At 51.7% G+C, this 23,074-nt stretch overlaps 10 protein-coding genes across 10 annotated transcripts; 5 read left to right on the top strand and 5 right to left on the bottom strand.

The window, feature by feature from the left end:
* Window positions 1–927: 927 nt before the first annotated feature.
* On the bottom strand, window positions 928–2,273 carry N0V89_003374 (uncharacterized protein; the record flags this gene model as incomplete). Its single annotated transcript, XM_056212176.1, has 2 exons — window positions 928–1,958; window positions 2,267–2,273. 2 exons carry the CDS (start codon window positions 2,271–2,273, stop codon window positions 928–930), a joined length of 1,038 nt encoding a protein of 345 aa, XP_056075649.1.
* Window positions 2,274–4,102: 1,829 nt separating this feature from the next.
* On the bottom strand, window positions 4,103–4,523 carry N0V89_003373 (uncharacterized protein; the record flags this gene model as incomplete). The annotated part of the gene is made up of 3 exons (XM_056212175.1): window positions 4,103–4,297; window positions 4,350–4,357; window positions 4,520–4,523. The coding sequence occupies 3 exons, from the start codon at window positions 4,521–4,523 to the stop codon at window positions 4,103–4,105; spliced, it is 207 nt and encodes a 68-aa protein (XP_056075648.1).
* Window positions 4,524–8,301: 3,778 nt separating this feature from the next.
* PDH1_1 (ATP-binding cassette transporter CGR1) lies at window positions 8,302–8,935 on the top strand (the record flags this gene model as incomplete). Its single annotated transcript, XM_056212174.1, has 2 exons — window positions 8,302–8,309; window positions 8,341–8,935. The coding sequence occupies 2 exons, from the start codon at window positions 8,302–8,304 to the stop codon at window positions 8,933–8,935; spliced, it is 603 nt and encodes a 200-aa protein (XP_056075647.1).
* A 15-nt stretch (window positions 8,936–8,950) lies between these two features.
* N0V89_003371 (uncharacterized protein) lies at window positions 8,951–9,969 on the top strand (the record flags this gene model as incomplete). The annotated part of the gene is made up of 2 exons (XM_056212173.1): window positions 8,951–8,958; window positions 9,036–9,969. The coding sequence occupies 2 exons, from the start codon at window positions 8,951–8,953 to the stop codon at window positions 9,967–9,969; spliced, it is 942 nt and encodes a 313-aa protein (XP_056075646.1).
* Window positions 9,970–10,312: 343 nt separating this feature from the next.
* On the bottom strand, window positions 10,313–11,078 carry N0V89_003370 (uncharacterized protein; the record flags this gene model as incomplete). The annotated part of the gene is made up of 2 exons (XM_056212172.1): window positions 10,313–10,629; window positions 10,682–11,078. The coding sequence occupies 2 exons, from the start codon at window positions 11,076–11,078 to the stop codon at window positions 10,313–10,315; spliced, it is 714 nt and encodes a 237-aa protein (XP_056075645.1).
* A 4,975-nt stretch (window positions 11,079–16,053) lies between these two features.
* On the top strand, window positions 16,054–17,166 carry N0V89_003369 (uncharacterized protein; the record flags this gene model as incomplete). The annotated part of the gene is made up of 2 exons (XM_056212171.1): window positions 16,054–16,060; window positions 16,163–17,166. 2 exons carry the CDS (start codon window positions 16,054–16,056, stop codon window positions 17,164–17,166), a joined length of 1,011 nt encoding a protein of 336 aa, XP_056075644.1.
* Window positions 17,167–17,805: 639 nt separating this feature from the next.
* On the bottom strand, window positions 17,806–18,723 carry N0V89_003368 (uncharacterized protein; the record flags this gene model as incomplete). The annotated part of the gene is made up of 1 exon (XM_056212170.1): window positions 17,806–18,723. One exon carries the CDS (start codon window positions 18,721–18,723, stop codon window positions 17,806–17,808), a length of 918 nt encoding a protein of 305 aa, XP_056075643.1.
* A 247-nt stretch (window positions 18,724–18,970) lies between these two features.
* Window positions 18,971–19,887, top strand: NOG2_2 (GTPase required for pre-60S ribosomal subunit nuclear export and maturation; the record flags this gene model as incomplete). The annotated part of the gene is made up of 2 exons (XM_056212169.1): window positions 18,971–18,979; window positions 19,030–19,887. 2 exons carry the CDS (start codon window positions 18,971–18,973, stop codon window positions 19,885–19,887), a joined length of 867 nt encoding a protein of 288 aa, XP_056075642.1.
* A 26-nt stretch (window positions 19,888–19,913) lies between these two features.
* On the top strand, window positions 19,914–21,031 carry NOG2_1 (GTPase required for pre-60S ribosomal subunit nuclear export and maturation; the record flags this gene model as incomplete). The annotated part of the gene is made up of 2 exons (XM_056212168.1): window positions 19,914–19,919; window positions 20,105–21,031. The coding sequence occupies 2 exons, from the start codon at window positions 19,914–19,916 to the stop codon at window positions 21,029–21,031; spliced, it is 933 nt and encodes a 310-aa protein (XP_056075641.1).
* A 94-nt stretch (window positions 21,032–21,125) lies between these two features.
* N0V89_003365 (uncharacterized protein) lies at window positions 21,126–22,385 on the bottom strand (the record flags this gene model as incomplete). Its single annotated transcript, XM_056212167.1, has 2 exons — window positions 21,126–21,898; window positions 22,382–22,385. The coding sequence occupies 2 exons, from the start codon at window positions 22,383–22,385 to the stop codon at window positions 21,126–21,128; spliced, it is 777 nt and encodes a 258-aa protein (XP_056075640.1).
* Between the last annotated feature and the right edge of the window lie 689 nt (window positions 22,386–23,074).

Below are 23,074 nucleotides of genomic sequence, written 5' to 3'. Positions count from 1 at the left end.
AATAGGTTTTAATAGAGTCTAGAGTATTATATAACTTTTTAATATATAAGCTACTTAGAAATAGAAGCTATTAGCTATATATCCTATATTATAAAGCTACTTAGTATAGCTTAGTTAGCTATTATAGGCCCTATTAGATAGAGAGGGCACGGTTTAGTTAGCTAATAGGCCCTATTAGATAGAGAGGGCACGGTTTAGTTAGCTAATAGGCCCTATTAGATAGAGAGGATATAGTTTAGTTAGCTAATAGGCCCTATTAGATAGAGAGGGTATAGTTTAGTTAGCTAATAGGCCCTATTAGATAGAGAGGGTATAGTTTAGTTAGCTAATAGGCCCTATTAGATAGAGAGGGTATAGTTTAGTTAGCTAATAGGCCCTATTAGATAGACTTTTTATTAGTCTTAGCACTAGTCCTTTCTAGTAGTAGGGCATAAGGGCGAGTCCCCGTTTAAAGAGAATTTTAACTATATTAGATACCTAGAGCTAGATAATAGGCTCTACTACTAAGGGTAGCTTTCTACCTCCTTTACCCCTAGGGATAGCTACTATTTTTACCCCTAGGGGCAACCTAACCCTACCTTAGTGGTATAGTTTAGGGACATAGTATGGTAATTATGGCACGACCTCGAACTACTACGCTGCTACCGTCTGTTAAAGTGCCTTTAGAAAGTGCGATCCCGCCCCTAGACGTGGAAGCGTGACACTAGACGGTATATGCGGAGACAGTGGTAAGGGCGCTAATAATGGGTACATTTGCAAGACCGGAATGTGCTGTAGCAAGTATGGAAATTACGGTACTATAAGCGACTACTGCGCTGCTATGTCAGGCTGTTAATCGGCCTTCGGCAACTGCACAGGTGTCGTCTCTTCGTCAAGCCTGAGCACCTCGAAGCCCGTCACTCTGTCAAGCAGCCTTGCCTCGTCTTCTCAAAACGTAGCCTCAGGAACCAGCACGGCCACGTCTGTGAACGTTGTAGCCACGTCGCCCAGCTCGATCATGGCAGTCGTAAGCAGCTCGAGCACAGCGCTTTCTAGCTCTTCCATCCCCGCCAGCAGCTCCGCCGTTGTCTCGGCCAGCAGTTCAGTGTCGAGCAGTCCTGCTGAAGCGGTATCGAGCAGTGGCTCTGTCACGCCATCACCCAGCGTTGCTTCTTCGCAAGAAGCACTGCTTACTACGACTTCGGCCAGTTCATCTGCGGTTTCTTCCAGCGCCCTTGTTTCGAAAAGCGATGCTCCTTCTAGCAGCCTAGCCTCTATTTCTGAATCTTTAGTGTCGCCCACCAGCTCCACTGCGGACACCTCGTCATCTTCGTCGAGCGAGCCTATTGCCGATTTAGTCGTAGCCACATCGACCAGCTCTGTCGCGGCTTCATCCACCAGCGTTGCCATTGAATTGTCGTCCAGCGTCTCTACCGCCGAGGCCGCATCTTCAACCAGCTCTGACGCTTCCAGTAGCGCCAGTGAACCGCCATCGACTACTTCAATCGCTGATGTAACCTCAAGCAGTCTTTCGGAATCGGGAAGTACCGTCACGTCTGATTCTAGCAGCACTCCAGCTTCAAGCAGTCCTTCCGAATCCAGCAGTATCGCACAGCCTAGCAGTACTCCCCCTTCTGAACCCAGTAGCACGTTAGCTTCCAGCAGCGCTTCCGAGTCGAGCGACAGAGCCGTGACTAGTACCTCTGCTGAGCCGAGCACTTCCACTGAGCCGAGCACTTCTCTTGCGTCAAGCGACTCCGTGCCGTCGAGTGACTCTAGCAGCTCTGTTGTTTCTAGTGACTTCACTATATCCGCAGTAACGACTGAAACTGCAAGCTCCGTCGTGTCGACTGAATTTAGGAGCTGCGTTGTGTCGAGTGCATCTGGAAGTTCTTTTGTCTCATGCAGCTCGACCAGCTCTGCCAGCTCAAGTAGCTCAACCAGTTCCGTGGAGCCATAAATGGTATGATGCTGGCAGTCTGGACATACTCAAGATGATCTCGTGGAAATAAGCAGTGACGACCTTTTAGTCAACGCGGTTCGATTAATGAAGTACGGCGACAAGTTTACGGTAATGAGGCGTTAAGGAGCTTAGTAATTTATTATGATGATAATGATCTTATGATTCTTCATGCTCATGACTTCTGCAAGTGACCATTGATCGGTACTCACTATAGTGGACCGTGGGTTACAGTGCGTAGGAACAGCAGGATCGGAATTCCCTTGCAAAAGAAGTCGACGCCGTTCAACTCGAAATCCGTATCGAGCATTTTGAATGGACCTAGACCCGGCATGCTGGAAAAGAAGAGAACTTCGCACTCGTGTGGAAACGCGCTGGGAGCCTCTATGCTTACATCAGCCGGTTGTGGAGCTGGATCTCCCTCTTGCATCTTTTATGTTGTTTGGTAAGCCTGAACCAGAGCATTGCCATGCGATCCGATATTCGCTATTTACCTTGGCGACGCGAAGTCGCAAGGGCTACTCTCCTCCGCGGAACTTTCCCGGTGCCGAGGGTGCATGTGAGATCCGCTTTCAGATAGTGGGAATCGGCATCAGTCGTCCCTAGCGGGACCGCAGGCTATGGGTGTGGGCTTGCATCTGTGACAGATCATAGATGATATGAGGGAAGGCGAGAAAGGCGTGGTTGAGAAGGCGTACAACTGATGTTTACATTCGAGTATATAGATGCCGAAGCAGCGGGTTGTTCCAGGGGCTTTCATTGGTGAAGCACCTTGACAAACTTTTACTACACGTTCTATCCATCCTAGGTGTTACCACTCAACAACTCTCTCACATAAACACGCAGCTTTTCCCACGAACCGTGCCTAACAGCACATGATAGAAGTGCCTAAAGTGAACCAATTTATCGAGTTCGTGTAGGTATGGGCCACCCTCTCCTACCGTACACTTCTACCAAATGTCGAGTCCATAGCCATCATTCCTCCGATGCGCCGATGTCTTTTGATCGGGCTACAAGTCAAAACACCGCTCGATCCACTCCGCTATTGTGCGGCTTGGGCTTGACCATCATAACAGCGCTAACACGTTTTTCTACGTTTGAGATGGACAACTTACCAGTAGCAAAAAGCGTTCTTTGAGACCAGTGTTACGGTTTATTGTAATTCCACCGGATTGGCCTAGATTCCAGTCAACGGTGCTAGAAAGAGTTGGGTTCGCAACAGCAATCTCGAAGCGACTATTGTTCAAAGCATCTCATTGCCAATTACATTACGATAATTATCCTAAACGGTGGTTCGATACGCAATAGTCGCTCTCCGGCCTCTATCACTCGCGCGTAATCTCCACTTGCCTGCTGACAACGATCCCGTTGGCAGCATTGCCATTCTTGCCGAGCATCTCCTTCTCGCTGGCGCCATCGCTAGACAAGCTACTCCTCCCGTCTCCGCCCCGAATCTGGGTACTCCTGCCAGCCACTGTTTCCAATTCGTAATCAGGACCAAATGATCTATAAGGATGCGAACGAACGGCGCCGCCAAGCACTTGAGGTGTTGCATTTGAATGCGGGCCCGAGGAGCCTTCGGTACCGAGGTTGAAAACGCGGAGGAATAAGGGGCGAAGGGTCGAGATATTGCCGACAATCATTCCCAGGCTGGGCTCTGCGTAACCCCAGATGACAATGTTCGCAACGCCATCTGAGTAGTCAAGTCAGCGGCGTTAAATGCAGGGTTGAGTCGAGTACTTACACAGGTAGTCGACGCTACTTGTCAAACCGATTGTATACCTAAGACGGATCAAGCCGGAAACGGAGGTGCTATCGGTCGTTAGCGTACAGCTTCGATCATTCAGGAAAGAGTTCTTACAATACTCCAAGACCCAGGATACCGGCCACGGAGATTTTCGTGTTTCTATTCATCTGGACGTTCCACAGGAGAGCGATTGGCCTGCTTTTCATGAGTGGCTGATTGACAGAAAACGGGCACCAAGTACTCACATGAGCGCAGTTGCCCAATCAGTGAAGATATTGACCGCAGTGCACATATAGTAGACGTTGGCGAGGTAGACCGGCTTTTCGCAGTGTCCCCCCTCAGCCACAAGGTCCTGTTTCCATGCAGCTCTACAAGCGACTAGTTAACATGAGGATCGTGGCATATCCGTGGGTCACCTACTCGACAGGGTTGCATTGGAAGATGATGTACAATGCAGAGGCCAGGTTGACGCTGACACAGAGAACGATGATGCCGTAATTCGTGTAGACGAACTTTTTCCTGTTGCCGGCAATCCGGTTCAGCATGAACGCAATGCTCAATTTGACACCGATGACGGCGAAGCAAAAGAAGACCTCGAAGAGGAAAAACCACTATGCGACGTTAGCTCTCACACGTCCCAGTGATTCCGATAATGCCACTCACAAAGTATGCTTCCTCGATGTATCCCTCGTTGCCAGGTATTTTGAACACACTGTCCCTAGCACCGATTCCATGGAACGAGCCAGCAGCGCACGAGATTGTCATCAGTAATAGGGGTACCTAAACTTCCAATCAGTTTGAACTCTCGATGTCTTGCGATGCGGAGGCCATACGCATGCTGCCACCATGACGGAGTCTTCAAGACCCCAGTTTCTTCTGGTGGTCCTAGTATACACTCGCAGGCCCATGGTGAGAAAAGCGAATATCCCGCATGTCAAGACCGCAGCCGCGAGGTTTGGCCCCAAACCCTTTCGACAATTCATCAGTGAAGCTTCACTCAAGTCCCACGATGCAACTCACCTCGTGAAGTGTCATGGTGAGTCGTTGGAGTAAGGGTCCAACGTGGAGGTGGGGATGCTAATGCAGGATAGTAAAAAGGTAGCGGGAGGAGCTGTCAGTGCTAGGAGGTGTGCTTAAAAGAGCGTCACCTTGAGTTATCAACGCGACCCTGGAGCGCTCCTGATTGTGTCCAAAGCATCTCGATCAAAGCAAAACCTTGTGCGTCTCCACATACCGTGGGCGCCCCAGCAGCTACCCATAGCGTGAGGGGTGTTTAGCGGGACTTGGTCTTGCGCGCCGCCTCTGAACTGGGTTTGCCACTGGCTATGAAATCTGATCAGCAAGAGTGGCACAGCTGAGCAACGAGTTTCACGCAGTGTTGCGGCGTCTTTGCCGAGCCGTTGTGACAGCCCGCCGAGGAAATACAAGTTTATCTTCAACGTGCAGGAGGCTCCGCGGACCGCATCATAATTTACCGTCTTACCGCGATAACAATAGCGCAATGGGGACTCAGAAACTTGCTACGCCGCATGATCCGGGAGACCTTCCTTGCAAATACGTGCCACAACGAGTGTCAAGTGCAGTACTGACGAGCAGCGTGGGTAGGTTACCTTGCAAACTCTATAGTATCCTCTTCTAGGGAACTCCATGTAGCTGCAATATCTTAGATCAAGGCACGTCTGGTTCGCGGGTAGACCCTCGAGACCACCGTCCGGGTCTGTATTCGCATACTTGTCTCATGCGCCTCGAATCACAGTAATCCTCAACGGCGGGAAAGGTGGAGACGTGCTGTCAGGATGAGAATGTACTGTCCGTGCCCCAGGGACAGTCTCCCGTTGACGCGGACGGTTCCTGGCCGATGGATGATTAGACTGGCGCTAGATCAGCAACTTGCGCTGCCATCTTGACAGGACTCAATTTGCATGCCCTGTTCGATCATAAAAGTTTCACACGACCATCCTGGGCACATTCGCCATCATATCCTCATGAAAGGGGCTCGGCTGCTACCGAGCGCCTGCCAGAGAGCAATGGCACGACTCGTAAAAGGAGACCCTGCAAGGGATCACCCATACTCGCCCACCACGCTAATACCAAGGCTACCTAGCGCACACAAGCTCTTTCGCGTCGACTCGCCCTTCGTTAGCAACCTCGGATCTGCCAGCCCGGGGACCCAGAATCGGGCCGATCACACGCTGATCATCGAGCTTAAAGCCAAGGATCTAGAAACCGATACCGAAGAATCCTGCAGTTGCGCAACGGACTAACGGTGATAGAAGGAAATGTAGGCGAATCAGCAAATTGCGAAATGCTTATTCCCATCTACCGAAATTCACGATTTTGCCATGGTCAATCAGTGCCTATTGCCCATTATACCATGGGTGTTTGGAGAATGCGATAATCGGCCATGTACGTAGTGTGAGTAAATCACCGTCCTTCGTCATGACGAGTGTCTATTATAACATCCAGATGCCTCGTGATCTGCAAGCGGTTATCTTTGAGATTTCGCCTGACGTACGAGCAGCCAGCGCCCTGGATATGTACACTTGACTGAGTACGTCCCAAACGGCTAGCTAAAAGCTACTCGAGCAAGTCGCCGATACAGATGTGTTTGGCGGTGAATTCCGTTGCCACGGGGTAGAGCGCCTCATTTCAATCGAGGATCTGCGAGACCATGTACCAAGAAAGAATCGCGGTGGAGGGTACTATGGACTTTTTATTAGCGCTGTCAATGAAGAGGACAGAATAGGAAACCCCACAGATATTGCCCTCATCGCTCAGGATGGGATGTTGTTAGATGGACCAAACTTTCGAAATGGCCTTTCCGACTAGCGCAGTTTGAACACGTTCTAGAGCTACTGTTGTTTGCCCTGCGGCAGCTCGCGTGTCGGATACAGCCGTTGAGGAACGCTGCAGGTACTTGCTGTTACCCAGTCCTCCGTGCGCCGTTTAGGGATGGCTATCTGCAACATCACTCTCAGTTCCCTTTCGCCCGGGCGGCACTCTGATCACGTGCTGTTAGGCAACGTTCGTGGGAAATACTGTTGATGTGACTTGTTGGATCAGTCTCAGTGGTGCGTCTCACCTTTTCAAGATCCATAGAGTGCATCTCGGAAGGCTGCATTGCGTTGACGCCGTCTTGTTCGCTGCTTGCAGGTGCCACGAGGCGTTCAATCTTCCGCTCCGCGGGTCTGACCTAAACTAAGACGCTAGATATCGTACGAGCGTGGGGCACCACTCTGTCCTTCCGACAAACTCAACTTCAGCTGGTGGACTGGAACGTGGCTGGGCTGGACCCATTTGGCGCTCTTGGATAGTATTGGGCGTGTGCAGGCGGGGCAGCAGTCGATAAAGGGCGGAATTTAGCCTCTTGGTTTTCTTGTGTAAAATGAAGAGACATTAGACTGAAGAAGAACAAATCGGCGATGAGTTTGAGGTAGGTGGATCATTGGCTGGACAAAAGGAGCAGGAGATACGGATAAAGTGAACTTCTTGTTCCATACGGACAGACTTCTATCGATGTGGATAGCTTTCAGGAGGACTCCTTTTTATCTTGACAATTGCTTCCTGCATTTTATCAAGTACTGTTACCCAATGTTCCTGAGTAATTTGACTTAGGTTACCATTGAGCAGTGATGCCTAGAATAGAACCGTAGAATGCGAAAAAGACTTTCTAGCACTGAGAGCGCAGTTGACCACTCTATCGCCTATCCCACTTCCATCCTCCTATATATTCCACACTCTTGTCCACATATGCGACGCCTGGAGTACGCTGATATTGGCAATATACCAAACGCCAGAAAAAAAGGCTTGCACCATCATCCGCAGATTCCGCGTACCATTCAATGTACGGGCACGTGGCTGCCTCTATGAGCCCGTAGTGAATAAGAACAAGTTACGGTATCTCATGTCTATGACCTTTTGGCATGGATTAGATACGTCAGTCCATGCACTGCTGCTGAGACGCGATGGGGACAAGCTCAAGCGAGTGGGTATGTTGTTTTTGGGCGGTTCTGAGCATTGGGGTTCTTTCAATTCGAAGGAATCTCTGTAGATGCGCGTACTTCCGCTCTGTAGAAATTGAAGCAGTAAGGGTGACTTGTGATCGTTGGTTGATGGTAGAAGGCGTCGTACTGGGACAGAGCAGAAAACGGGGCTAAGCCGAATCCAGAAGGCCCGCCTCGCCCGCGCCTTCGTCTACTGATCGGCGAAACTACCTTTGTACACGCGCCTGCTTCTCCCGAATTATACGTCCGGACACGATACAACTCGTGTGCTGGTTGCTCCTTGATCACGCCAGCTACCATCTCGTGTTTGTGGCCAGAGAAGTCGATGCCTAGATTAATCGCCTACGTCATGACTGAGCTAAACATCGGACCTTAGCGCGCACGTGCGGCGCGCGTGTCTTCACGATATCGTGGACCGCGCAACCATCAGGTATTCAAAGGCAAGCCTTAGGCGGGAATGGGTAGAATAAAGAAGCCACGGACTGCTGTCATCGTCGGTGCTGGCATTGGCGGTGTCGCCACTGCAGCTCGTCTCGCTGCTGCGGGATGGAAAGTCACTGTTGTGGAGAAGAATGACTTCACCGGTGGACGGTGCAGCCTCATCAATGAAGATGGCTATGTAGGTCGCCGGCGAAGAATCTACGTTACAGAATAAATGCTGACTATGATCAGAGATTCGACCAGGGTCCTAGCTTGCTACTCCTCCCACACCTGTTCCACGAGACATTCCAGGACCTGGGAACTTCAATGGAAGCAGAAGGTGTGCACCTCGTCAAATGCGAACCAAACTACAACATTCACTTCCATGATGGGACCTCCTTCAAGATGTCCACTGACCTGGCCACGATGAAGGAAGAGATAGAACGCTTTGAAGGCAAAGATGGCTTTGAGCGGTACATGTCATTCATTCAAGAGTCACATCGACACTATGAGCTATCAATGACGCATGTTCTTCGCAAGAACTTCTTTTCTCTCCTCAGCATGATGCGACCGAGCTTTCTGAGGCATGTGCTTGCGTTGCACCCGTTCGAAAGCATCTACAGTCGGGCGGGCAAGTATTTCTGGACTGAGAGGCTGAGAAGAGTCTTCACTTTCGCAAGCATGTACATGGGAATGAGCCCTTTCGATGCACCGGGCACGTACTCTTTGTTGCAGTATACGGAGCTAGCGGAAGGCATATGGTACCCCATTGGCGGCTTCCACAAGGTGCGCACATCATTTCATGTAAGAGAAGTCTGGCGCTGATAAAATAGGTTGTCGATGCACTTGTAACAGTGGGCAAACGAAAGGGTGTCCAATACCGGCTCAATACCTCAGTGTCACGGATAGAAGTCCGGACGCATAGGGCCGGCCACCCCCGAGCCGCAGGTGTGGTTTTGGACAACGGCGAGGTTATCGAAGCCGACAGAGTCATATGCAATGCCGACTTAATCTACTCGTATAACAACCTCCTCCCACCGACAAGTTATGCTACCTCTCTATCCAAACGGAAAGCATCTTGCTCAAGTATCTCCTTCTACTGGGCACTAAACAGGCAGTTTCCCGAGCTATCAGCGCACAACATCTTCCTAGCAGAAGACTACAAAGAAAGCTTCGACAGCATCTTCAAGAAACATCTGATACCCGAAGAGCCGAGTTTCTACGTCAACGTACCATCTCGCGTGGACCCAGCGGCTGCGCCAAAAGGCTGCGATGCAGTCGTTGTCTTAGTTCCTGTCGGCCATCTCCTGGATTCATCTTCCGAGTCGCACAAGGGCACGCCAAACACAAGCGGCGCAACGCAAGACTGGGATACCATGGTCTCGATAGCCCGGGAAACAATCCTCAAGACTATCGAATCACGTCTCAAGATTTCGCTTGGTGAACATATCGTGCACGAGTCTGTAAACACGCCGCCATCGTGGAAAGACGCGTTCAATCTAGATCGTGGAGCCATTCTCGGCCTCAGCCATTCATTCTTCAATGTTCTTAGCTTTAGACCGAAGACGAGCCATCCGGACATCAGTGGTCTGTACTTTGTTGGCGCAAGTACGCATCCTGGAACCGGAGTGCCTATTGTCTTGGCTGGAGCCAAGATCGTGAGTGAGCAGATACTGAAGAGTGCGCATGGAAGCAAGGTGCCGTGGGTTGAGAACAGCGCTGCGGTAGACGAGAAGAATGACAGCCCGTTGGATCGGGTGCAATGGTTGCCGATGTTGAATTGGATCCATTGGGTAATTTTTCTCGTTCTTGCGGTGGTTGCATCGGCATTCAGCGCGGTATCAGGAGGCTGGGATTGAAGGGAAGCACGATTTGGCGGCGACTGGTGAGATGTGCACACACTGCACTGATTACGTTAAGGAAGCTACATATCTCCTCGGCATGGACATGCGACCAAGTACCCGCTGTTGTTCCGCGATCGTGTCCGAACTTAGGGGTGCCTCTGACTCATACTGACCAATGCCGTCTATCCATCGCGTCTTCGAAAAATCAAGCTCACATTATGATGTAGGCATAAAGTTGGTTGTCTTTCAGGCTTCATTCCGTCATCGAGTGAAAGCAGGACAGCGTACTTTCGATTTCGTCTTCAATTTCCGCACGACTGAAATTATCGCACCATCGCGACATTGGGCATCGACAAACTCATAAAACCCACGGCGCTTTGTCTACACCCGCAACGTAGTCGTGACCAGCAGGCCGCCACATTAACCACCCACTCAGATGATCAGACTCTAACTCTTTCCACTTCTCACTCGGATACGGAACGTTCAGTGACGGACTCGGAGGAATCATCTCAATGCAGCCCAACCCACACTTCTCGTAAGCACCGCGAGCAGATACCAGCGAACTGACCACCGTTTCAATACCCAGCTCATCAGCCTTGTCGAGCCCCCAGCGGATCAATAGCCGCCCTATGCCGCGATACCGATGTCCGGTATGTACAGTGATCGAATGTAGGTCTGCGCGAACATCAGCACTTCAAGCATCATCAACACACTGGTTTTCGCTCACCCATATGCGGTCCCGTCACTCTCTTTCCAATGAAGTCCCACAATCCGTTGATAAACCGCTCTGCGAATTCGCGTTCATCCGAGCCTTCGGGATGCCACGTAGCTACTGTGCGCTCGCCATACGGATCTGGCTTGTCGTTCACGTACCATTGCGCAAACCCGACGATTTCATTACTGTCACTGTCGACTGCTTTCAACATGAACAGCTTTGGGTCATTCTCCTGGAGCCTCTTGACGGAGCGCTCCGTGCCATATGCAATAGCTTCGGCATGGGTGGGAAATGTGGGGCGGAAGTGCTTAAGCTGTGGGTTGTAGGGCTGTTGCCATGCGTCGAGGACCATGGGCGAGATTTCAACCAAGTCGGCCTTGTCTGCGATGATGGAGACCGTGATGGGCATCCTGAGTAGCAAGTCACGAGTTCGGTGACGGTTGATGGAAAGTTCGGGAAAAGCTGGGGACTTCTACTACAAGACTTCTGAGTCCATTGTGCCTTGAAGACGGATTATAAACGCAAGATGGACCGGAGTCGCCACACGATGTTTCGAGCAAGATGATACACCTAACCCCGCTTTCTCACAGGCACACATTTTGGGGGCGCAGCGCGGTAAGCGACAGTTACTGTTGAGTTCCCGCCATAGCCTGATCCTGCGGGTGTGATGGGGCTGAAAATGTGGGGTAGTGAACATGGGGCGAACAGAACGCATGCGCGATTGCCCCTCGGAAAAAGGCGTAGGATGTTGTGAGCCAGGACCACTCTGGATTTGCAAAACCAAAAGCAGCTAAAACGAAGAGTATCATAATTCGAGTGGCGATCTGGCACTTCTTCTCAATCCACAGTTTGATATAACGAGTATCAACATCTAGCAAACACGCTATTTAGATTACCTCTTCGCATGACTACTCCGACCGGTCGCTCGTACCAGCTTCATCATGTTTCTCCTCATATGTGAACGTCGCCCGTGCGGGAAAGTAAATACCCAGCGCCGAAAACACTACGAAGCTCGTAAAGAACCCATATATGTATCCCAGACTGTACAAATGATCTGCACCTTTGGAGACAGTCAGGGAGCTGTTCATCTACTCACGCGTTAGCGACACACAATTGAGAGCCTCATAGACACAAACATACCCGCAAAGCGAACCCCGGGATAAGCGGCACAGATCCAATCAGCCAAGCCACCACAGCCCGCCAGTTCGTGCCCCACTTGTTGTATCGGTACTTTCCGTCAGGAATGTACATGTCGTCGACATCATACGTTTGCCGGTGGACGACGTAGTAATCTGCCAAGAGAATGCCGGTGATGGGAGCGAGCTGGTTCACGTAAGCAGTCGAGTTTCGCAGACGTCGATAATAGGGAAGATACGTACCCAGATGATGTAGCCGTCCATGAAATTGAGAAGGGCGGATGCTGAGGCTAGGATATTCCAGGGGGTCAGGGCCCAGGCACCCACGAACGCGATGATGTATGAGCCACGACGTAGGTTGACATACTATTTCTCGTAAGCGCACGTCCGCCAATGTTGAGTAAGAAACATACTGAAGGAAACATAGCGTTCAGGTCGTTGGAGGCGGAAATGCAATTGGCACTGATGTTGGCTCCAAGCTGGGCTAGGACGAAGGAGAGCGAGACGAATGCGGCGGCAGCTCTTGCACCGGAGCTCCCGCTCCAGTAGGACATGATGGTCAGAGGGTCCCAGATGTCTGTTCCGTAGAGATCGGAAGCAGCGCCGGCAATGATGATACCCATGAACGACATGAGCATGAAAGACAGCGGAACGGCGAGTATCTGAGCGTAGACCATGCGGGTTGAGCGTGCGTATCGGGCAAAGTCATTGATGTTCACAGCCATGGTTCCGTAGTTTCCCAGCATTGACTGAAACGGTAAGCGAGATGCTCTAGACTATGAAGAGAGCTTACATTGAGAGCGCCTAAAAAGGCCCAAGAGTACTCGGATCCTCGCAGAGACGTTCGTTGCAGGAAGAGCGTAGTATGGAGGCCTCCATTGGACTGGTGGCAAGCCCAGCCAAGCAGTGCGAAGACGCCAGGCAAGCATACGATAGTCTTGATATCAAAGAACCACTTGAGGTAGCGAGGGTGTATATAGTGAAATGGAAGCGTGATCAAAAAGTACACCACGTAGGATGTCATCATCTGCGTGGTGATATTCGCAGACTCGGGCAAGCCATTTGGCACATTCTTGAATGATGGCCAGATCGCAATGATGACGGCGTTGACGCAAATCGCGCCATTGTACGTGTTGATTCCGTACCAGAAGAAGCCAACCAGCATGCGAATGAATACCGCGACGAACGAGGCGAAGAAGCCGAAACTCGCGCGACTTTGAACGGTATATGGTATGTGGTATTTTGCTCCAATGATGGCATTGGCGGTTATGGCGAGCGAAATGAGGAAGTGACCAAGGAAGATGATGCCAATCGTCTCACGCCAGGAGAAGCCGAGGGTCATGATGCTTGAACCTAAGCGTAGATTTCCGGGAGCGACAGCATCGCAGAGCCAATAGGTCACAACTGTTTTAGGTTAGGTTTTTTGATGTTTTGAAATCATTTCGTGCACTTACAGTGATGCGATCTCCATGTCTGCTTTTCTGGAGGAACGGGATCCAAATCTGGTGAAAATTAACTTATGCATCTCAAACCGAAGCATGTCTCATACCAACATTACTCCATCTCCCATGCACACTCTGAACCTCGGACTGGTCAAGCTTGATGAAATCTTTGAAACGATGGAACAGCGACGGTCCCGACGAATTGAAAGATGCGACCTGCCCTTCCGATATCTCGTCCGTGGCAGATCGTGACACAGCCTTGTCCGAACTCGTCATATTCTTGGTCATGTCCATCGCTGTTTTCGACTACAACCATCGTTTTTGATGACATCCTCGAAGTTCATATAGACATCGTCCCAGTCGTCGTTCATCTTTCCCTATCTGTGCTCCTCGACATCGTTCCCGGCTATCGGTACTAGCGCGCAACTAGCAACCTGGGGCTCCCAACCCGGCCGAGATAAGTTATAGATAGGCCACTCCTCGGTCTAGAAGGGTGTAATCAACCGACAACTGGATGCAAAATAAGGCCCTTATATCTACGTGCTCGGGTGAGTTGATTCTGTGTTCCAACACATCGCAGGTCAGCTCCAGCCAATCAGAGCAAGGCTAAAGTCATCGAAGAATTTGCATTCCAACAATGTCGGAGACCTCCTACTCTACATCTCCCATCGATTGTTCAGACAAGAAGAAGCGCTTGTCGCAGCGACAGCCACTCGCCTGCCGTGCCTGTACAAAGAGTAAAGTTCGCTGCGATAAGAACATTCCCTGCGCGCGATGCTTTCGAAGAGACATCACTTGCGAACGAGAGGCGGTGGACCTCTCCAGGAAGAGACATCGGAAGTCGACTTCCATCACGGGACCAGAGCCCCGACTGATAGATGAATTATACTCGCCGGCGGATGAACGATGTAGCCCGGCCGAGATACACAAACATGTTCCGACAACACAAGATGGCGTCCATCCCAGTCCAGCGGCGAGGCCCGCTTTCAACTTGACGCTCGACAAGGGATTGAATGACCTGGACTGCACTCAGGTCGAATTTGAGGACCTTGCTACCTGCATCGAAGGTTTGGCTTGGGGACGCCATCAGTGCCACAAGTATCCGCATCGGAACTGCTTGCGCTTCGAAGCACACACCGATATTTCAAAACCAGCTTCTCATTTAGAAGACGTGCTCGAAAAGCTCCCGGACGTGACAAATGCGAGACGACTGGTTGACTTCCACGTTCGTGTCCTTGCTTGGTACCACAACGTTTTGCACGTCCCAACCTTTCTTGCTCAATGCGAGAGATTCTGGCATTCTGCTTACGTTGAGGACGGTCAATGGCTAGCTCTGTACTGTGCAGTCCTAAGCGCCTCTGCCTGGAGCATTCACAACACTCCAGATTGTCAAGATGCCTTTGGTGTGCTCAATCCAAGTGTTTCTCCCGCCGATCTGTTCGAGCTTATGGGCGTTGTTCTGAGTCGAGATGACTTCATGAGCAGGCATACTATATTCTCTTTACAAGCAATCTGTATCTCCGGCATGGTGGCTAATGTTTTGGGCAAAAGCGATCTGCTGGTCACATGGCTGAGCGCCAGCGTGCGCATCGCACAATGTCTGGGGCTCCATCGCATTGGAGAAGATACCAATGAAACGTGGATTGAAGCTCTGGAAAAAGAAGTCGGTCGCAGGGTGTGGTGGAAGCTGGTCGAAATGGATTATCATTCGATCCCCTACACCGGATCATACTCCATAAACCTCAGACACTGCTCAACCAAGCCGCCGGGGAACTGCGATGATGATCTACAAACCCAAGTTGATGCAGTGCTTACATCAAGTACGTACGCCTTGACGCAAGCCAGGATGGCTGTCCTGATTCCTGCACTGCTCGACGGGCCAAGTGCGGGCGATGACGTTGCTTCCCGCTATGAACATGTCATCGCCATTGACCGCCAGATGAGACGCCTAGTCGCAGGAATACCATTGACCCTTCTACGACAATCGAACAACGGGAATTCGAGTCCCGAATGGCTTACTTTAGCTCGTCGCACGTTAGCGATTGCCGCAGCTGACAAGGTAAGATCTAACTTACATGCACTCTCTCATCGCTCACAAAGGGCTAGATAATCATGATCCATCGATCGTTTTTGCTCAAGAGTTTTCAGTCTCCAGCATACCTTTTTACAAGGCAAACCTGCGTATCCGCCGCTAGGACCATCCTCCGAGAGCATGACGAGATCTCTAAGGCTGGACCAGAGTGTCCGCCCATCTGGGTCCACTCAGCATTCTGTGTTGCAGCCATCGTTGTCATCTGCTTGGAATTGCTGTACTGTCACACTTCGATGGCATCAGAACGAAGTGACAACTACGTGCTACTGATTCGTAGTGCAAGAGAGCGCTTGGCCCTCTCCAAAAACGATACGATGGCGCGCAGAGGGGTATATCTTGTCGATGCCATGTTGAATGAAGACTTGTATAGCGATTCAAGTTCTGACAGTTTGGACGAGAATACCTCCAGGCACAGATTCACCCAGATCTTGCATCGCTTCATCCAACTAGACCAGCACGAGCGTGCGCCAATGCACCATCCAGAACCCAGCTACCTGGATATCCGAGAGCAGTCCGAAGATTTCGACATCTGGTTCAACAGCCACTTTAGGTAATTATTTTGGTAGTGTTCATGCAAACGTGGAACCTCCAAAGTGGGTCCAGAAGCAACTCGGACGAGTTTACAAGCTAGTTCTATCTCACCCGATCCGGATCATGTCCGCCACATCGAGGAAAGGGAAGGCTAGGTATTTCTATCGTTAGAATCCCGCACTTATGACTTGTATCCAGGAACTCCCCATCATTCGTCGGATTCCAATCACCTTCAAACAGCCAATCAAGATGCCGCATCCCATTGCGCCTCTTCAAATCCGGCCTCTGCCAGCCGAGCTGCGCAAGTCTACATCTCTTGGCGCCGAAGTCATCTTGCCTGAATACATGACCCTTCTCAATCCAAAGTCGCTATCTGACGCTGAGAAAGAAGTGCTCCGAAAAGCCTTCTTCGACAACGGCATTCTTGTGATCCGCAACCAGGCCGGCATCGAGCCGCAGGTCCTCTACGACATTGCTGACCTGCTTGACCCCGACCATCTGCCGTACCACTCCGGCGGCCAGAAACAGGTCACTGATCTAAAGAACATTCTGTCACAGAACAATTGCTCAAGGATTCCGCGAGCGCCTCAGGTCACTGTCATAGGATCGGGGCATGTGCAAGACTACGAGGGCATTGAAGAGCTGGACCTAAAGCACCTGGATCAATCGAGCTTTCACGAACACCCACTTTCGGAGCAAGAAGTTGCGAGCGGGCTTACCCGGCCGTACAGATGGCACATGGACGCCGCCCTGTACGAGAACCTTCCAGGAATCGTGACATCACTCCACGCCATCGAGGTGCCAGAGGTACCAGCACAAAAACTGCAGTTCCCAGATGGCGAAACCATGGACGTTGCAGCAGGTGCAACACTTTGTGAGCACACTTCTCCCTCCAAGCTCAGCTACACAACTGACCATACTAGTCTTCTCCGGCGCGCGAAACTTCGAGGTCCTTTCCCCAGAGGAGCAGGACTTCGCATTGAACACTACAGTCCACTATGCGCCGCGCGCCTACGAAATGATCCGCAACTGCAAAGCCTCATCCGACGGCCTAACAATCGAGAATATCGGCCGCGAGACCCCACTTTCAGATCTACCGCCCTTCAATCCAGACAAAGTCCATTCATTCCCGATGGTGTGGAAGAACCCTGTAAATGGGCGCCCACACCTGCAAATTGCTGGATGTTGCGTCTACGCCCTCACGACCATCGACCCTTCCACCGGCAGTCAAACAGTAATTTCAGATCTCGCAGAGGTGCGAAGGATATGCCATGGATTGCAGAAGAAAGTGTATAGGCCTGAGAATATCTACGCGCATGCGTGGCAGAAGGGGGATCTGGTGATGTTTCATAATAGGGGCGTGATGCATAGTATTTCGGGGCAGCTGGCGCAGTGTGAGGAGAGGAGGTTGTTGTGGCAGTGTAATATGGCAAGTAGTATGGCGCCGGAGGGGTACAGGAGTTGATTGTAACGGACATTTAGCATGGGGTAGCATGTACTGTAGGCTATAGTATGTTCCATGAGCAAATGAGATCAATTTCTCCGGAACGTAGACCAGCCGACTGCCACATTTGTCAAACTGCTTCAAATTCCCACGCACGTTGCAATATGTTGCTACCTAAAGCACGTGCAAAACAAGCTGTAAGGGACAGTCGGCTAGTAAGACCATGTAGACCAGAGTAGTTTGTGGTTTCGATGGCAACGAAAGGCGCCATCGATGAGTGTGCGACGCAGGCAACCAACATCAAGGACGAGGGTCTACAGGCTGGACTCAGCGAGGATGAAGAATATATGCTTATGCTGGGTTGTACAGATGCTACGCGAACGAGGAGATACCCCATATGTGAAAAAAATGGGACCCCAAGATCTTTCCATGTATTTCCGCCATGTACAGTATTATACAACGTCTTTGGTATGTTACACTCCGCCAGCATCCTACATCTTTCCGCCAGTAAGGGCCTCCGCCACCTTCTTGACGCGCTCCTTGGCCAAACCGACCCCCTCGCCTCCCTTGAGTTTCTGCAGCCTCTCGCTGACGCCCTCGGGTACGCCGCCCTCCCAAGGACTAGCACCAGTGCCCGTGGGGCTCGTCTGGCCGCCAACGTGCCAGCGCACAGGCCTCTCGTCGGTACCAAACGCCTTCTCGATGGCCTCGTCCAGCTGCTCCTCGCTCACAATGAATTCTCGTGCGTTGGTGTACAAATCGTGGAGACGTGACCGGCGCACAGCCTCTTGCCGCGCCAGGCGTTTCTCATATGCGTTCTTCCGTTGCGCAGCGATGACCACGCGCGGTGTGCTCGGCAGAGCGTCACCGAGGAAGTCGCGGACACCCTTCGAAATGGATGTCTGTGTCAAGATGTCCACAGCCCTCGGGGGCGCCATAGCAAGGCGTCTCCGCTCCGCATTGCTTTGTTCAATCTGTGCAGTAAAGGTCTCATCGGTGGTGACCTTCCTCTCGTGCAGCTCCTTGACACCTTCCCTGAGTGCCTTCTTCCTCGCGTCAGCTAGCCGCTGCTTATATAGCCTGTATTCTGCATCCTTGTTCCATGGTCCTGGTCGCGCGACCTTCTTCGCATCTTGGGTGGCCTGCGCAATGAAGTCTTCCGACTCCTTGGACAGAGGCGATCGCGTCTTGAACACGTCGCGGGGGACGGGAAGATGTCCTTTGACGGCAGGCTTGAGGGGAAACGTAGGCTGAGCCGGCTTGGGGACTTCAATGTAGTTGGGAGACTCAGGGCCGAGGGCGAGAGTGGGCGCGGTGGAGGAGAAGGAGCGGGTCGCCAGGCTGGCATTGATCATGGGCGTGGCTTCTCGGGCCGCCCAAGGGAAGCGGACTGGTATTCGGGGCGGCATTGCGATGAATTGAGCAATGGTTGTTGCTGTCGTCTGTCCTGCATTCGAAAAGTTGACGATGCCAAGAGCCGAGGTGGTCCGAGCGCAGAAAAAGTTCGGCCCAAAATTCAAACGCCGCGCTTCACACCTCCGACCAGCTTCCTCAAGATATTTTCTTTGGGCCACTTCCTCTTCCCACACAAGCAGCATGGGTACCCACAAGAAGGAGGCGAACCGCAAGGAGCGGGAAGGAAAGACCGGCGATGGCATGGGCAATGTGCGCTCTTCTCGCATCCTCCCCCGCGCTTCCCTACTGACACTTTCCAGGTCAAAGTCAAGGGCGAGAACTTCTACCGCTCCGGCAAAAAAGTCAAGGTCCTCAAGCGCCTCACAGACGGAAAAGCACAACGCAATGCCAAAGGCGACATCACCAAGGCTGCCTCATACCAGAACCGCGAAGCTCCCGTCGCTCGCGTGGAGCCAAATCGCAAGTGGTTCAACAACACTCGCGTCATCTCTCAGGATGCGCTCGACTCCTTCCGCTCGGCGGTGCAGGCGCAAGCTTCGGACCCTACGTCGTTCCTTCTGAAGCAGAACAAGCTTCCCATGTCCCTGATTACCGACCAGAAGAACGTCAACGGTCTCAAGCAACATCAGGCCAAGATCGCCGTCGAGAGTCAGCCATTCTCAGAGACATTCGGAGCAAAAGCGCAAAGGAAGCGACCCAAGCTTGACTTTGACACTTTTGAGGGCCTAGCTGGGAGAACAGGAGATATGCACGACACTTATTTGGATCGCCTGGAACAGGCCAAACTGCTGTCGGGGACTTCTGGGCAGGAAGAGGAAGACACCGGCGAGCTCACCACTTCAAGAGAAGCCATCTTCTCAAAGGGTACCTCGAAGCGCATCTGGAACGAGCTCTACAAGGTTATCGATTCCTCAGATGTGATTCTTCACGTCATCGACGCGAGAGATCCGGTAGGCACTCGGTGCAGATCAGTGGAGAAATACCTCAGGGAAGAAGCACCACACAAGCACCTGGTCTTCGTCCTGAACAAGGTCGATTTGGTGCCCAGTAAAGTTGCTGTAAGTTTTACTCTCGTTCGCGTTCCTTCTATCCCATCGGTCAAGTCAAATGCCTGTCGTTCTCCATGGACTTGCGTTGTTACATTGATGGAAGATTGAAAACGACTCGCTCCCCCGCGGCCGTTATGGTCGTGGGTAGACGTGCTACCGTCTTGGTGGCACGTCGCTAGAGTCTGCGTGTCCCGTTTGAGTTGAGGACTGCCTCTGCTTTGCCCTAGGCTTCGCAGCTTGGTGGCGGCTCTCTTAGTAACGTTTCGCACATCTTCATCAAAGATCAATTCACTTTGAGATTTGGAGCTCGACTAACGTGCTCCAGGCTGCATGGGTTCGCCACCTCTCCAAAGAATTCCCGACCCTCGCATTCCACGCATCCATCAACAACTCTTTCGGCAAGGGTTCTTTGATATCTCTCCTCAGGCAATTCAGCCAGCTACACGCAGACCGCAAACAAATTTCAGTCGGTCTCATTGGCTACCCCAACGTCGGCAAGTCTTCCATCGTGAATACGCTTCGCAACAAGCCAGTATGCACAGTCGCTCCTATTGCTGGAGAGACAAAGGTATGGCAGTACATCACTCTTATGAAACGCATCTACCTCATCGACTGCCCCGGTATCGTCCCACCCAACCAGCAGGATACCGACGAAGAGCTTCTTCTACGCGGCAGTGTCCGAGTGGAGAATGTCGCATGGCCTGCGCAGTACGTGGAAGCTGTATTGCGACGCGTGCAGCCTAAGCATCTACAAAGGACATACGATGTCACCGGGTACACAGATTCGACGAGCTTTCTTGAGCTGTTATGTAGAAAGATGGGTCGACTACTCAAGGGTGGCGAGGCAGATCTCGATGCTGTCGCGCGCATAGTGTTGAATGACTGGATACGAGGAAAGATCCCGTGGTTCACGCCGCCGCCTCTGCTTGAGGGTGAGGGTGGTGGCCCGGTCAAGGGCATAGACGGAAGGGAGGGTAAACTCGGCGAGATGCACAAGAAGAGAAAGAGGGGTGCGGAGAGCGAGGCAACCGAGAGTGTTGCTGCTACCACGGACGTGGTGGATGAAAAAGGTGACGATGACGAGTTTGACGGCTTCAGCGATGATGGAGCGGCTGATGTGGCAGCCGAAGATGGCGATGATGCACAGACACTCGTTGCAGAAGGCGATGCAAGTGACGAGGACGTGGAGGAGGAGGTCGCTGCAATATCAGCGGCGCTCTCAAAAGCGAAGAAACGGCAACGAAAACAATAGTCACGGCCATAGTCACGACGATAAAGCAATGATACCCACGACATGCATATATGCATGCTCAACGCCCCATCCATCTTCTCCTACATCAAACCCCTCACCCCTCCCACACTTTGGGTCCTGGCTCCACCCAATCCCTAATATCAAACGTCTCATTCCCGATATCCACCCACCTATATATCTCTGGCTGACCATAAGTGTACACCCCCGGGATGCCAACTTTGAAATCGTCCCCCACCTCCTTCGCCTCCCCGTCGTTGACAACCCTCAAATGCGCACAATTGACATAAAACTGCGCGCCCAGGCTTCCTAATTCCCCCACCGGCACCGGATAAATCTGCTCGATGCGCAGCAGATAGGCACCTGCCGGCGTAGACGCGGGGATGGTGAAGTTCCAACTCGGCGCTTGGTATGCGCCCCATTGGTGTTTCCAAGTGTAGTCGTCGGAGGGCGGGACAGACTGCGCAGTTCTATTAACGACGGAGAGAATCTTGACCCAGGGGTTTGTGCCTTGGTAGGCGGACAGGTCCTCCGCCGGGGAAAGCCAGACCGTTAGCGGGCCAGGATGGTACATGTTTGCGTATCTATCCCATGGGTTGACAGGCGCGTCTTTGATGGGCAGGCCGACGGTCGTGTTCACTGCGAAGCCTACTGTGTCGCCGGCGCGGACGACGGCTGTTTTGGGCGTGTTCCATGCGGTAGAGGCGTTTCTGCCGCAGCGGAGGTCGATGGAGGACGGGTCTACGAGGGGTTGGATGTAGTCGTAGTCGGTTATAAAGGCGTCGTCGGTGCGGGGTTGGGGGGAGATCTTGCGGATGTATTCCCAGGGTGAGGTGAAGGTGTTGTTGAGGATGAGCGTGTCGAAGAAGTCTGTGGTTGGTGTTAGGTTTTCGATTGATCAATTATTTGGGGATGTAAAGAGCAGAAATGGTACGGGAGAGGAATTGGTAATTTCAGGAGGAATGAAGAGAGACAGTGGGAGAAAGGTAGAAGCATACAGTGCGCGCAAGCACTGATCAACATGGCGCCGAACGCCAGAAGAGACGTCGCCTTCATCGTAGACTGATCGCTGGTTGTAGCTAGAGGTAGCTAGCGAAGTTCACTTATATACCATCCTCCCTGAACAGTGTGTACCTGCAGCGAGGGTTACATTGGTAATCTGCTATATGGACGTAACCCTCTGTGACTACCTATTGCGTCGAACAGATATTGTAGGCTGCGTGGCATGTTGCTCCGGGTGCTTTATAGTATATGAAGAATACGCGGGTCTACTGGCGTGATTGGTGGTTTTGCCGAAGAGATGCATGCAGATGGCAGATTTTCCCTCTCTTTTCCCATTCGGTACGTTTCTACGCATGCATGTTGTGAAAGCTGAAGTACTACAGAGAGTTACCCAATATCGGAAGTTGATGCGCGAAGGTGATGGAAACTCGGGAAGGTATCGTAAGAGGGATCCACGTGGGCGAATTCCTAACCAAAAAGCTGTCTTTGACCGAACACTCAAAGAGCTGGGCTTTGGTGGATACCAGTAGCAGATGATCTTCACTTATGGCTTTGGCTTTGTGGTCGATCAGGTACGTGCAGAATATGCCTCCGGTGCAAGAACACTTTGGTAAATCTGATGGTATGTCCAGATGCTCGTAGTGTCGATTGAACTTGTCTCGGAACACTAAACAATGGCATGTCAAATCATCCTCAATGCTCATCACATTCCTCTACAGCCACTCGCCGGTTGGCTCACTTCTTGTTTCTCGACTACGTCGCGTGGAAAGCCGTGTGGTAAACACTAACTTTCGTGGTGGCGATATCCACGCTTGTCGTAACGAGTTGGCCGAGCTTTGCAGCGCTCTGTGCATTCGGCTTCCAATTGTTGGGGCCAGTGTGAATAGTAGGCTCATATTAAAGTGCATTCACGGCCAGATGTTAACCACCGCATCTAGTTGCCATCGATGTGACCGTGTTCAAAAACTCCATCCACGAGTCAAAGGGTACTTGCTCACAGCCTTGAGCACGTGTTGGAATGTGGAAATGATGTTCGAACACTGC

This window comes from Didymosphaeria variabile (genome assembly GCF_027946475.1).
Source record: "Didymosphaeria variabile strain IMI 356815 chromosome Unknown scaffold_2, whole genome shotgun sequence".
Classification (NCBI taxonomy): Eukaryota; Fungi; Ascomycota; class Dothideomycetes; order Pleosporales; family Didymosphaeriaceae; genus Didymosphaeria; species Didymosphaeria variabile.
The sequence above is the reverse complement of the archived record's forward strand: the minus strand, read 5'-3'. Positions and strand labels throughout refer to the sequence as shown.